This window comes from Ranitomeya imitator, chromosome 10 (genome assembly GCF_032444005.1).
Source record: "Ranitomeya imitator isolate aRanImi1 chromosome 10, aRanImi1.pri, whole genome shotgun sequence".
NCBI lineage: Eukaryota > Metazoa > Chordata > Amphibia > Anura > Dendrobatidae > Ranitomeya > Ranitomeya imitator.
The window spans coordinates 43,074,798-43,088,718 of NC_091291.1; the positions used below are offsets into that span (position 1 = coordinate 43,074,798).

At 44.5% G+C, this 13,921-nt stretch overlaps 1 protein-coding gene across 1 annotated transcript in view; it reads left to right on the plus strand.

Moving 5' to 3' along the window:
- CYTH2 (cytohesin 2) overlaps positions 1–13,551 on the plus strand; it is a 31,047-nt gene extending 17,496 nt beyond the window's left edge. Inside the window, exons 3-12 of the mRNA XM_069741989.1 lie at positions 51–117; positions 895–1,013; positions 3,737–3,817; positions 4,259–4,371; positions 5,426–5,574; positions 7,240–7,351; positions 10,298–10,374; positions 10,453–10,524; positions 12,117–12,271; positions 13,313–13,551. Of these exons, the coding sequence (XP_069598090.1) occupies positions 51–117; positions 895–1,013; positions 3,737–3,817; positions 4,259–4,371; positions 5,426–5,574; positions 7,240–7,351; positions 10,298–10,374; positions 10,453–10,524; positions 12,117–12,271; positions 13,313–13,418 (1,051 nt within the window). The 3' untranslated portion in view covers positions 13,419–13,551. The remainder of the gene's footprint in view (positions 1–50; positions 118–894; positions 1,014–3,736; positions 3,818–4,258; positions 4,372–5,425; positions 5,575–7,239; positions 7,352–10,297; positions 10,375–10,452; positions 10,525–12,116; positions 12,272–13,312) is intronic.
- Positions 13,552–13,921: the final 370 nt, after the last annotated feature.

Sequence of the window (13,921 nt, forward strand, 5' to 3'; positions counted from 1 at the left end):
AAGTATACATATACTAATATCTTTTCTTTTTTTTTTTTTTTTTTTCTCAGCAAAACTTTGCAAAGAAACCGGAAAATAGGGATGGGCAGAAAAAAGTTTAATATGGATCCTAAAAAGGTAAAAATAACTTTTGACTGGTCTCAAGCTTCTTCTTGCAGTAGAGCACCTCCATACAGCTGCGGTGTCGTGAAGCAGGCCGGACTGATTAAGGGACCATGTTACAGTGGTTATCCATTGATTTGTGTTCCTGATTATAATGATGGCTGCACTTTATCCGACCTGTAAAGTGTAGCAGAACCGTACATGTCGGGCAGTAAACGCGCTACATTATACCGCCACTCCCGGCATATATACCCCTGGAGTCAGATGGCCAATTCACCGGGAAATGCACCGCTCTCGCTACACTTTATCAGCTGTTTTCCTTTGATATTTATATTCACGAACTAGGAAAACCGGCGTCTTAAGACTTTGAGGCCATGTCTCCACTCTTCTGCTCTGTTGGATGGAGCATGACTGCCGAAGTCATAACTGACAGCCGGCTCCCCACCGTGTAACTGCGGGGAGCCAGCAGTCAGAGTGGAAGGGGAAGAGCTGCTTTGTTAATGTAGAGCAGCTGAATCTCTGGCAGGAGCCGTTGGTGAACACTGAGTCGGTGCTGGGTAGACCAGGCAGGTAGTTGCCTCATGTAGGCCCATAGTTTAAAATAAAAAGTGCTGGATTAAGTGCAAAATCCCTGTGTTTCTCCGGCAGGAATGCATAGAAAAATGTGATAATCAAAGCAGATTGCTGTTGCATAATTTCATGTAGACATCAGGAAAAAAAATCAGCAAGTGTTGTTGCACTTGGGAACATGGCCTTAAGATTTTTATTTATTTTTTTTTGTCTACTTTCTAGGGCATCGTCTATCTCCAGGAGAATGAGTTACTGAGGAACACTGCAGAAGACATAGCGCGCTTCTTGTACAAAGGGGAAGGGCTGAACAAGACCGCTATCGGGGACTACTTAGGAGAGAGGTAACCCTGAGCTTCGTGGAAATTGGAGGAAGCCAATCCATGCTTTTCATGTTCACGAATATCATATTATGCAATATAATATATTGGGTGTACTCTATTAACTCTTTCCTGTAGCAGCCAGTTTTCATGTTTGCACTTTCGTTTACTTCTCCCCGCTTTCCAAGAGTTCTAATGTTTTTCTTTTTCTGCACCACCACCATAGTAGGAAATGCAATTGTATAAAAATAATAATTTTTTAATTATACCCTTTTTTGGATATAAACAATGTTTTAATCCCATTTTATGGGGGATGTGCTGTGACCAAATTAGTTGCGTATAGAGCAGGGGTGTCAAAGTGCATTCCTCGAGGGCCTCAGACTATGCGTGTTTTCAAGATTTCCTTTGCATTACACAAGGTGCTGGAATCATTCTGTGCTGGTGATTAAATTATCATCTGTGCAATGCAAGGAAATCCTGAAAACATGACCTGTTTGCGGCCCTCGAGGAATGCAGTTTGACACTCCTGGTATAGAGTGTCCAGATAACAGAGGTAGCACCTCTGGTGGAGGGCTTGCCGTGTTCTCTTAGGACCGCTCGCACATCTTTGGTACTCAACTCTCACCTGCACCTCCTAGTAGCTGCTAGTATGCGGCAGTGGGTACACAATGGAACATCGCCTTGGCGGGTGGGCCAAACCAGGTGAGGGTAGCCGATGGTTTTGAGGCGATGGTTTGCGTACCCGTGCATGTGAAGGATGGATTCCGCCGATTGTACCGAAGAAACTATATAAGATTCAACAGACAGGAAAGCGTTTCCCAGCAAAACGTTATGGAGCACTGAGCGATCGCAGCGAGGCACATATAGGATACAGCTGGCCAGCTATTTAATACCCACCTATTTCCATTTGTCTCGACTAGCTCTTGCCACTGGGACTCAATAGTCACGGACGACATAGTGAGGCTGACGACCTGCGCAAGTCTTCCTCACTTTAATCCAAGTAATTCAAAGTCCTGTGGCGAGGGGGGAAGTGGCAAAGCAGCAGGTGTGGAATCACTGTACGCTATGGTCATGAACCTGCACAGAGGCCGCCCAGGGCATAGGGGCCGAAGCAGCAGCAGTGGAGTTTGGCAGCCCAGAGTGCCAGAACAGCCCTGTTTAAGATCACTCTGCTCACCTCCGTTGTGGAAGACGTCTACTTCACCTTGCCCTGGCCAGCCTACCACAGCTAGGGTAGGCTCATAGCGGTTTACACACAAAGAAGAAAATGCTGGTGCTCAACCTTGGCACATGGAACGCAAGACCTCTGCTAGAAAATATCAAGGCAGACAGACCTGAGAGAAGATCGGCACTGGTTGCTAAGGAGCTAACTCTCTACAACGTGGACATAGCATCTCTCAGCGAAACAAGATGAGGGCGAACTGACAGAGCATAGTGGTGGATTCACGCTTTTCTGGAGTGGTCGAGGCAACGCTGAAAGACGAGAAGAAGTTCTGGTATTTGCCATCAAATCTCACCTTGTTCGTAAACTTATCCAGCTTCAGAAGGGCATCAACGATCAACTCTTCAATTCCCACTTCCAAACAAGAAGCGTGCTCCCACCATGACTAATCTAAGTGACATAAAGGATAAGTTCTATGATGAACTTGACATATTTATCTCGGTATTCCCACAGTCAGAAAAGCTCATTATACTCAGAAACTTTAATGCTAGAGTGGGAGCAAACTATCAAAACTGAGGAGTCCTTAGGAGATACTGCATTGGCAAAGTGTAACAGCAATGGCCTTCTGGTCCTCAAGACGTGTGCCACACATGACCTTCTCATCACCAACATGCTGTTCAGTCTACCCACTGTCAAGAAGCATGGTGGATGCACCCACGCTTGAGGCACTGGCATCCTTGACTACTTCATTGCCAGGAAGCGAGATAGGATGGACTTTAACGAGAGCCATGTGTGGTGACCTCAAGACTGCATATGGGCCCCAATCATCCAACGCCTCATCTCTCCTCAACATGGATGGAACCAAGCTGCTGACAGAAAAGAAACAGATTCTGGAATGGTGGGTTGAGCACTTCAGCAGTGTCCTTAATTGTTGTGCAATTACAAACGACGAGGCCATTGCTCGCCTGTCGCATGTAGAAATCAACAAGGACCTTGCTGTTCTTCCCAGGCGGTAAAACAATTCTCCTGTGACAAAGCTCCTCGAAACGATGCTATACCTTCCGAGTTATACAAGGCATGAGCTCTATCCTGATACATACTCTACTCCAGTCCATATGGGAAAAGGAACAGGTTCCGCAACAGTTGAAAGATGCCAGCATAATCCACATCTACAAGAAAAAAAAGGCAACGTCCAATCTTGTGACGGCCATTGAGTCATCTCCCTTCTGTCCACTGCTGGGAAGATTCTGGCTCGCCTCTTGCTCAACCACCACCTTGAGCAAACTCTACTACCTGGAAGCCAATGTGGCTTCTGTGCTGAACGTGGGACGTCAGATATGGTGTTTACGGCGCATCAACTCCAGGAAAAGTGGCAGGAGTAATGTAGCAACCTTTTCATTACCTTTTGTCGACTTGACCGAGGCTTTCGACACAGTCAGCATAAATATATTGTCTTCTGCAAATCTAATGGTCAGGACAGATTTCCCCTGCTAATTCTTCATCTTTCACCCCCATTTTCTTATGTTAGCGCTGCTTTGCATCTGTCTAAAACTTCTTTTTTTTTTTTTTTTTTTATGCTTTTTAGGGAGGATTTTAATATTTCTGTTCTTCACGCCTTCGTGGATCTCCATGAATTTACAGATTTAAACCTTGTCCAAGCGCTCAGGTCAGTGATTGCCATTATTAAGGCTCATATGCTGCCGCCGAGCCACGGAGCTTCTTCTCTTATTGTAAGCCATGTGCAAAGAAACGGGAACGTTTCTGTGAAAGAGGAAGCGGTCATCGGACCACAGCATAAGCAAAAGTCTTATTCAGGAAGCAGCGAAGGCCGCAGTGGTCGCCTGATGGCGCGTACTGATCGCACCCTACACGTATAATGCAGCAGGCTCGCCTTTCCTCTTCACATGTGGGTTTGTGCAAGTATGTGCAGATACTTATGTTCTGCTACTCCTGCCCAACACATTGTTTATTTTTTTTTTTTTTTTTACTTTTCAGACAACCTTTTCTCAAATACTTTTGGGTCACCCTGTGCACAATTAATATCTTAATATCTGCAGCAAATGTGGCAGAATTTTATTTTTCTTTGTTTTTTCTTTCATATGTTCAGGCAATTTCTGTGGAGTTTTCGTCTGCCGGGAGAAGCTCAGAAGATTGACCGCATGATGGAGGCTTTTGCTCAAAGATATTGTATGTGTAATCCAGGGGTGTTTCAGTCCACAGGTATGGATGGATGGACGGACTTTTGACTTGCTTTTCTATATAAAAAATTGGGGGGAAAAGTAAATCTAAGTATTCACCTCCAAAGTCTGCTGAAACTGCTGTAGAGAAGATCTTTAATGTGCTGGTAATAGCTGTTCAGAGATGATGAAATCCTGTACAGAAAATAGAAAAAATTTCAGTATCTGTCTATTAACCATTTGCACATATTGGACATGCTATTACGCGCTACGTTGGGTCCCCATGTGTGGTGCAGGCTCATACCCTGCAGATGCCAGCTGTGTTAGATAACGGGCATCTGTCTGACAGCACTAGTAATTGTACAGCTCCATCTGGAGATGTTTCAGTAATCACACTCGTGTATTCTCTGATCATCTTGTAATCACTCTGCAGTGTTATGTCTCACGCAGGAGTAGAGCAGAACAGGCAGGTTACTCCTCTGTGAGACATAGTGAAAGTCTGCTGTCCCTGGAGAGCAACTATGAATTACCTGAGCTGTAATCATGCGCTCTGATAGAAGGGCTTGTAATGTGACACAGCTAAACTCTGTTGCACAGTTTTCTTTCTTCATACTAATGCAGGAGGTCAGCCCAGAAGATCCTTAGATCTCACAGACTGAGAAACCTGCTCTAAGCTAGGATGGGGGCTTGTTCTTTTACTCCTGATTTTTGCGCTCTCATTATGGTTGGTCAGCATCATACAGGGAGAAGTAGGACACGCCCCAGTAAAAATTGTCTGGAACCTTTTTTTTTTTTTAATCCAAGTGGATATTAACTCAGTAAATGCCAAATACTTTGCTAATATCTCCACAACTGAGCGGCGAATTATGTCCTGTGTCCAGTTCAGCATGAAAAATGTGGTGAAAGGTCTTTCCCTGACATGTTGGCCATATTGCCGGGTGTGACCAGGGTTGCTGGATGTATTACTACCATGCCTTTTGTCTATTAGTCAATTATAATAAAGACCCGTAGCAATGTGTGATAACAAAGCGTCTGACTTGATTAGTTAAATACTCGATTATTTATTTGCTGTGCTTTTGCTTGTTTCCTGCACACAGACACCTGCTACGTCTTGTCTTTTGCGGTCATCATGTTGAACACTAGTCTGCATAATCCCAATGTTCGAGACAAGCCCAGCGTGGAAAGATTCATCTCTATGAACAGGGGCATTAATGACGGAGGTGACCTTCCCGAGGAACTGCTTCGGGTAAGACTCGTTAAGCGTTAAGTCTTATCGAAATATGGGAAGGGATCCAGTTACTAGATTCACTCTGCCACAAACCAGCCGCAGCACGGATCTGGGCCTGACTCCGCTATTACAGATGGGCTTAATGCGGAAACGTTGAGCCTTTTCAGATAAACCTTAGTTTGAAGCGCTAAAAGTATAGATCTAATCAGTCCGGGGCCCCTGCCGGCTTCTCCCCAATCCTCTCCAGGTAGTTGTTAGGTGTCTCCCTATGTACACACGGGAGGGACCTGTCAATCAGCTGGAGCGGTGCCGGGAAGAGGCAGCAGGGGGCAGTACCGGACTCTGCTCGCCTCTCCCTATGGTTCCCAGGCGGATTTTCAAGCTATGCTTTCTCTAAAAATATACCTGACCGCAATCATGAAGACACAAAAGAGAATAGTAAAACCAAAAACACTCAGTTTGAAAAAATGTTGCAGTAATCCGCAAGTGCTAGTAAAAGATGTAAAAAACAGGGTATTTGGTTGATACGTTTATTGCAAAAAATGTATACTAAGCTGCTCTACCAACGTATCAACCAAATACCCTGTTTTTTACATCTTTTACTAGCACTTGCGGATTACTGCAACATTTTTTCAAACTGAGTGTTTTTGGTTTTACTATTCTCTTTTGTGTCTTCAGGTTTCTTGGTGGTGTGTGAACATGATCATACAGACTTGTTCACTGTGCAAGTAGCCCATGTGTTCCTGTTTCCATAATTGTTCTCTTGTGTCTACAAGACTGGGGAGTTCCACCACTCCTCTTGGGCTATCTGCACAAAAGCTGTTCTACCCTGTATGCACACATGGATTTTTCCTCTCTGAACCCTGTTCACACAGGTTATATACAGATGATCAGGTTTTTAAATACATCAGATAGGGATTGCATACATTAGTTAGGACTGCTCTGATAAGGGTATACCGTGAAGATTGGTAGAGCAGCTTAGTATACATTTTTTGCAAAAAACGTATCAACCAAATACCCTGTTTTTTACATCTTTTACTAGCACTTGCGGATTACTGCAACATTTTTTCAAACTGAGTGTTTTTGGTTTTACTATTCTCTTTTGTGTCTTCAGGTTTCTTGGTGGTGTGTGAACATGATCATACAGACTTGTTCACTGTGCAAGTAGCCCATGTGTTCCTGACCGCAATCATGCAGCCCGGCTCGTCCCTTTAATTACACTTACAATAAAATGCACTTGTCCAGAACTGTCATTCTTCAAGGGGGTTGTCCACCTTTTGCAGATGCGATGCATTTCTTCATAAATCTGAATGAATGGGCTCTCTGGTGGATTTCCAGTTAGCTCATTCTGCAGCCAGCAATAGACAGTGCGACACAGAGGCTATAGAAGGTAAATGGTGCAAAGTGTTTAATTACACCAAATCGCACAAAATAATTTTTAACCCCAAATACTTGTATTTAAGTGTTTAAAAAAAAAAAAAAAAAAATGGCCAGAAAGGTGGACAACCCTTAACACTTATTTTTGATGAGGCTTCCATTGTAGTATTACTATATATATATATATATATATATATATATATATATATATATATATATATATATATATATATATATATATATATATATATATATATATATATATATATATATATAATTTTATTTTTTATTTTTTTTCCCATATAGAACCTGTATGATAGTATCAGAAATGAGCCATTTAAGATCCCAGAAGACGATGGGAACGACCTGACTCACACCTTCTTCAATCCTGACCGAGAAGGCTGGCTTCTTAAATTGGGTAAGACCATTTACTGTGTCCGGTTCGGCTGAATCCGCTCTGCTCCTCTGTGCTCTCCGGCGTCCTCTATTGCCCTCCTGCCCCGTTCCCCTGGAGCCACGTAACCTGAAATCCAGTCCGCTTTCCGGTGTAGTCGCACCTCCTCATTGTGCGTATGTGGCCCTGGGGGACAATGGCCTCACGGGAGGTAGCGCTTCCTCTGGCGGGTGCGTAAATGTATTGGGAACATAGGATTAAGTTATAACCTAATAAACCATTAAATCACATTTACCCGACTTCTTATTGTGATTTTGGTCTGTGGCGTTTTGTTAAACTGGCGGCAGACTCTACTTTCTGCGGCGTATTTTCAGTTTGAGCCGCCCTGCTTCGATCACATAGTGGGGTTCTTCGCCAGGTTCCTTGCTGTAGCGCTGAGGATTTGTATGTGCCTTGATTTCCACCTTCCGTTTATGTAACTTATTTTTCCTTTTCTCTTTCTCCTGACTCGCCCGCCTGCCTGACCTCTCTCCTTCTCCTCATCGTGTATCCCTCTTTCTTTGTCCCCCGCTTTTTCTTTTTTTATTCTTCTGTACCTTGTGTGCTCGGCCGCTGATGACATTTGCTCTCGTCTTCTCACAATCACTCCCCAGGAGGTACGTAGAGCTCGGCATTTCTTCTTCCGTCATCATAGTTGTGTGTTTAGAAGATCTGTGCGTGCAGCAATCATCGGATGATCACATGTTTTATTTTATGTGCCTGACGGGGGGGGGGGGGGGTCTATCGTTTCAACTAAGCCTGTAATATCCGAGCAGCACCATCCACAGTGAAAATCGATAATTGCAGTGTTCACACGAGCAGTTGGCCTACTTAGATTAAAAATGAGCTCTCTGGAGCTTCATGTTAATAAAGAAGCCCTCCTCCTCCTCCCATCAACCTTTTTATCTTCATAATATATTGCAGTCGTCATATTATATAGCACTGTGTACTTACAATTGCTCATTTTGCTTTTCTACCCACTAAATTGTTCTGTCTATGACCTCAACTGGCTAGCTAATCCCGCTAAGCGCTATGTAGAAACAGGAGGTGAAGAGGGGAATGATCTCTGCAGGGAAAAGACCTCCTGTTTCTACATAGAGCAGAGAAAAGAGAAGAATTAATTGGGTAGACAGGTAAATTGAGCAATTGTAAGTACACAATGCTATATATTAAGAGGATAAAAACGTTGATGGGAGTGCTTCTTTAAGTGACGGATGTCTCTTAGCCCCCTACTTGGGGTTGTTAATAGGAGCTATACATCGTAAAAATAGATTGTCCATAGCTGAAAAACCACTTCTGTGCCATTCTATAGCTTCAAACATCAGGGTGACCCATGTCTGTGCCCTATTGGAGCACATGGACACGGTCAATTGGGGTCCCCCAGTCACCTCTAGTGTGCTGCAAAGAGGAGGCATGCTGTCTGGTAAAGGAGAGATCGTATTTTCGATCCTTCAGGGTGACGTTTTCCTTCTAGAATCCTATTAAAGCACAATTTTACAGTGTAAGGCCATTTTCACACTGGCCAATGGGGCTATTTTAGACTCGTACTTCCTGTCCTTCCAGGAAGAGTTTTCAGCATTCTCACGACCATCAGAGGCTGGAATAAAATGACGGGTAACACAAACCACCTTTTTTTTTTTTTTTTTTTTTTTTTTACATTGGGTAGTTTTCTGATGACACATTCCCTATAAATGGCAGGATGTATCCTGATGTAATGGTGGTCACCGGCTGCAGTAACACAGGGCAGCTCTGGGGGTCTGCTAGTCCTTTATATAATGTAATCTCCAGACTAAATATCTGCTTCTATATAATGAAATATCGGTAAGGTCTCGTGCACACAAGTGAATGCGAAAAACTGCATTACTGCCCTTCCCTGGGGCCATGCCTGTGCTTCCGGTCAGCAAAGTGGGACCTTTTCACATGCGCCCCACTAGGAGCGTGCTCCCATTTTAGGACAACCCCATATAGCTGGGAATACCATGTGCTTAGTTTTGGTGATGGCTCCCCTTTAGTTTTTACACTCATGTGTTTTTTGTTTTTTTTAATTTGCTTCCATGTGGACTAATTTCAAATCTCAGAATCTTAATTAATCGATGACGGCAAATGACTAAAATAAGTGTTCACATCTCATTCCATGATGTTGGTTTTCTCCTAGGATTTCCAATCAGATATTGGGGCCTTTTAGACCTCATTCAGACGTCCGTTTTTGTTTTTCCCGTACCTATAGAAAACGGGTCCTTTTTTATAATTTTCATCAGTGTCCATTTTTGCCATCAGTTTTCTCATCGCTAAATTAAAAAAAAAAAATTGCTAAGCTTCATCTATTTAATTTTTTTACAATTTTAAAACCGACCGCACCCAGATTGCATACCGATGGCATTATTGTGTTTGTGGTTTTCACGATCCATCATTGCTCTTTAATATTATCCTGACACATATTCATGAAATACAACATTTGATAAGTCAGAATTGTTTTTATTTTTTTATTTTTTTGGCATATATTACTCCAGTTTTTGAAGTGAAGTTTTCAGTTTGGAGCATTTTTAGAAAAAAAAAAGACTATTTAAAGAATATCAGTAAAAGATGAAAATAAAGAGCATTTTTTATTCTGCGCCAAGTTCAAGAACGGAGTGCGTCATTTTTTAGAAATCGATGCAAAAAATGGCAAATACCACGAGACATTAAAAAATTAACGTGTCTGTGTCTACCAAACAGTCATGTAGTCATCCACCTTGAATATAATGGATACATGTTCTGTCCGTGAAAATGGGACGTCTGACTGAGGCCTTCCTTGCACCTCCATCATTGACCGTAGACGTTCCTATGGTGTTTGTGGTTTTCTTTGGACGGCTGTGACGTCTGCTTGGTTCCCCACTAAGATTTGCAAAGACTAAAGTCCTCTCCAATAATTCTCACTCCCCCTTTTTCCAGGTGGCCGGGTGAAAACGTGGAAGAGGCGCTGGTTCATCCTCACTGACAACTGTCTGTATTATTTTGAGTACACCACGGTAAGCTCATCCCATGTCCTGACTATGCAATGTATCATTTTAATTTCAGCTAAATTCTGCCCCATTCTTGTTACTCAGGATAAAGAGCCCAGAGGTATCATCCCTCTGGAGAACCTCAGCATTCGAGAAGTTGAAGATCCCAGGAAACCGGTACGTTGTGGTACATGTAAGGCCAGTTTTTCCATTTATCGGCCAGTTTGTTTTCTGTGCTGGATCCATTTGTGCATTTCAGCTGTGCAGTGTCAGCAAGAGGGAAATGATCATGCTCTGATCCCACAGATTCCAGCTGCAGATGCACCTAATGACCCTGCCAAACCGTACAGCCGCCCGCCACACTCCATCCTCATTGATATGACTGGCGGGTTGCGGCACAGCTCAGCTGTGCAGTGTCAGCAGGAGCGAGATGTTCACACGTTGATCACATTGATACTAGCTGCAGATGCACCTACTGACCCTGCCCTACAGTACAGCTGCCCATCACACTCTCCATCCTCATTGATATGACTGCCAGATTACAGCTCAGCTGTGCAGTGTCAGCAGGAGGGAGCTGATCCCACTGATACTAGCTGCAGATGCACCTAATGACCTTGCCCCACAGTACAGCCACCCGCCACTCTCCATCCTCATTGATATGACTGGCGGGTTGCAGCACAGCTCAGCTGTGCAGTGTCAGCAGGAGGGAGATGTTCACACGTTGATCACATTGATACAAGCTGCAGATGCACCTACTGACCCTGCCCTACAGTACAGCCGCCCACCGCTCTCCATCTTCATTGATATGACTGGCGGGTTGGAGCACAGCTCAGCTGTGCAGTGTCAGCAGGAGGGAGACGATCCCACTGATACCAGCTGCAGATGCACCTAATGACCCTGCCCTACAGTACAGCCGCCAGCCACTCTCCATCCTCATTGATATGACTGGCGGGTTGGAGCACAGCTCAGCTGTGCAGTGTTAGCAGGAGGGAGATGATCACACGCTGATACCAGCTGCAGATGCACCTAATGACCCTGCCCTACAGTACAGCCGCCCGCCACTCTCCATCCTCATTGATATGACTGGCGGGTTGGAGCACAGCTCAGCTGTGCAGTGTTAGCAGGAGGGAGATGATCACACGCTGATACCAGCTGCAGATGCACCTAATGACCCTGCCCCACAGTACAGCCGCCCGCCACTCTCCATCCTCATTGATATGACTGGCGGGTTGGAGCACAGCTCAGCTGTGCAGTGTTAGCAGGAGGGAGATGATCACACGCTGATACCAGCTGCAGATGCACCTAATGACCCTGCCCCACAGTACAGCCGCCCGCCACTCTCCATCCTCATTGATATGACTGGCGGGTTGGAGCACAGCTCAGCTGTGCAGTGTTAGCAGGAGGGAGATGGTCACACGCTGATCCCACTGATACCAGCTGCAGATGCACCTAATGACCCTGCCTAACTGTTCAGCCGCCCGTTACTCTCCATCCTCATTGATCTCACAGCCGGATTGCAATGCAGCTTAGCTTTGATATGCATGCAGGAGAGGGCACGACCACGCTCTGAAGATCCCCGTGGATCTTCAATGAAATTTAAAATGCTAATATCAATTAGTCTGCAAAAAATACCTTTTTGGAAGGGCAGATGGATTGTAATAGGTCGATCTATTGAAAAACAAAAACCCACACATGTTCCAAAAATAAAAAAAAAACAACCGGACTGGTACCAATATGTTGACAAAGTAATTTTTCTCCTTCTGTTACAGAACTGCTTTGAGCTTTACATACCAAACAACAAGGGACAACTAATTAAAGCGTGCAAAACAGAGGCTGATGGGAGAGTAGTGGAAGGCAACCATAATGTCTACAAAATCTCTGCCCCAACTCCAGAGGAGAAAGAAGAATGGATCAAATCTATAAAGTAAAGACCCATTCTAGATGTATAGTATTGAACAAGCAAAGAAAAAAAAAAAGGGAAGCGGACAACACGTTACCACGTACATTATTGCTTCCTCCTGGGGCTCTGTACCGTTTTCACCAGCTGTCAAAGAAGGTTCATGTGTTCAAGATTAGTAATGTCCTTACTAAATGTGGAGTGCTAATATACCGCGCTCCCATTACTTGACACCCAGCCCTAACGTGCAGCTGCTGTCAGTCATTGCCAGAGGCGCGGTGACAGCCACCGCTCTCGACACACTGAGCGGAGACTGCGCCATCCCATTACTGAGACTAGAACGCTACCAGAAGGAATAAAGTTAGAGAGGTAATCCTCTCCAAGATCCTATCCCAATACATATAAAGAGTGGGGAGAGGAGGGGAGTGGGGGGAGATTGGTAGGAGGAGTGGGAGAAGGAGAGGAGGGGGAGGAGGAGGAGTAGGGGCAAATTCCTCCAATTAAAAATATAGTATAGTTTTTCTGATTCGCTGTGTTTCTTTCCTCATGTGCAGCCATTGCAGGACCTTAGGTATCCATGGTTACAACCACTAGCAACTAGCTAACTGCCATTATATCCGTGGTCGTAACCATGGATACCTAAGGTCCTGCAATGCCTGCTCATGAGGAAAGAGACATAGCGAATCAAAAAAACTATACTACATTTCAAGTTGGAGATATTTGCTAATATTATTATTAGACCTACTACATATTGGGACAGGATCTTGGAGATGAGAATACCTCCTTAATTTCCTCTCCGCCGCTGGGGTCTAAGTGCCGGCATCAGGCAGGTTCGGAACACTATTAACCTGCAAACGTCCGCTGTGCACACGGATCCAGTGACCGCCACCATATTGTGGCTGCGACTGGTCTGGCAAATTCATCACGTGTGGATTTATGATGTGAGTAGGAGGCGAGGACCCCCAGGGTGCTGACCCTTGCATCGTGCCGTTTACGTGCAGTAGTTTGTTGTGCACAGTGTAACCTGAAGGAAAGCCTCTCACGTGCCTTGTCCTCCTCCCTCCGTAGGGCTGCAGTGAGCGTGGACCCCTTCTATGAGATGCTGGCTGCCAGGAAGAAAAGGATCTCCGTCAAGAAAAAACAGATGCAGCAGCAGGACCAAGAACAGTCTTAGAGGACGTGTGTCACTTTGGGATACGAGCTTCTCCTAGCTGGCAACCACTCCTGAGCCCTCCATTGCCAGATGGTGACGATTGCCGCTGCTCATGGGCAGCGTACGATGGAAACGAAGAACTGCCCTGCACTGGACGCCTGGTTATACTAGAGCATAGCCAAACTTCATCCAGGCTCCTCCGACACTTCCAGCCTGTCCTTAGCGGAGCTCCTAGGGGTTTGTTTACCGAGCACGGCTGCATCGAGGACTCTGTTGGATTTTGACTCCTCTTTTTTTTTTTTTTTTTTTGTTCCCTTTTTGTAATTTTTTTTTATTGAACTCTAAGCCTAATTAGACTTATGTGGTGTGAAAATGTGCATGACAAAGCAATACGACCCAAAACATTTCTGTTGCCACTGCACAAAGTCAGATTCACATTATTTTTTTCAGTAACTGGCTCCTAATAGAAACATTTCATTTTTTTTCGTAATCTTCTACCATGTTGGTGTGAGTGCGCCTTAACG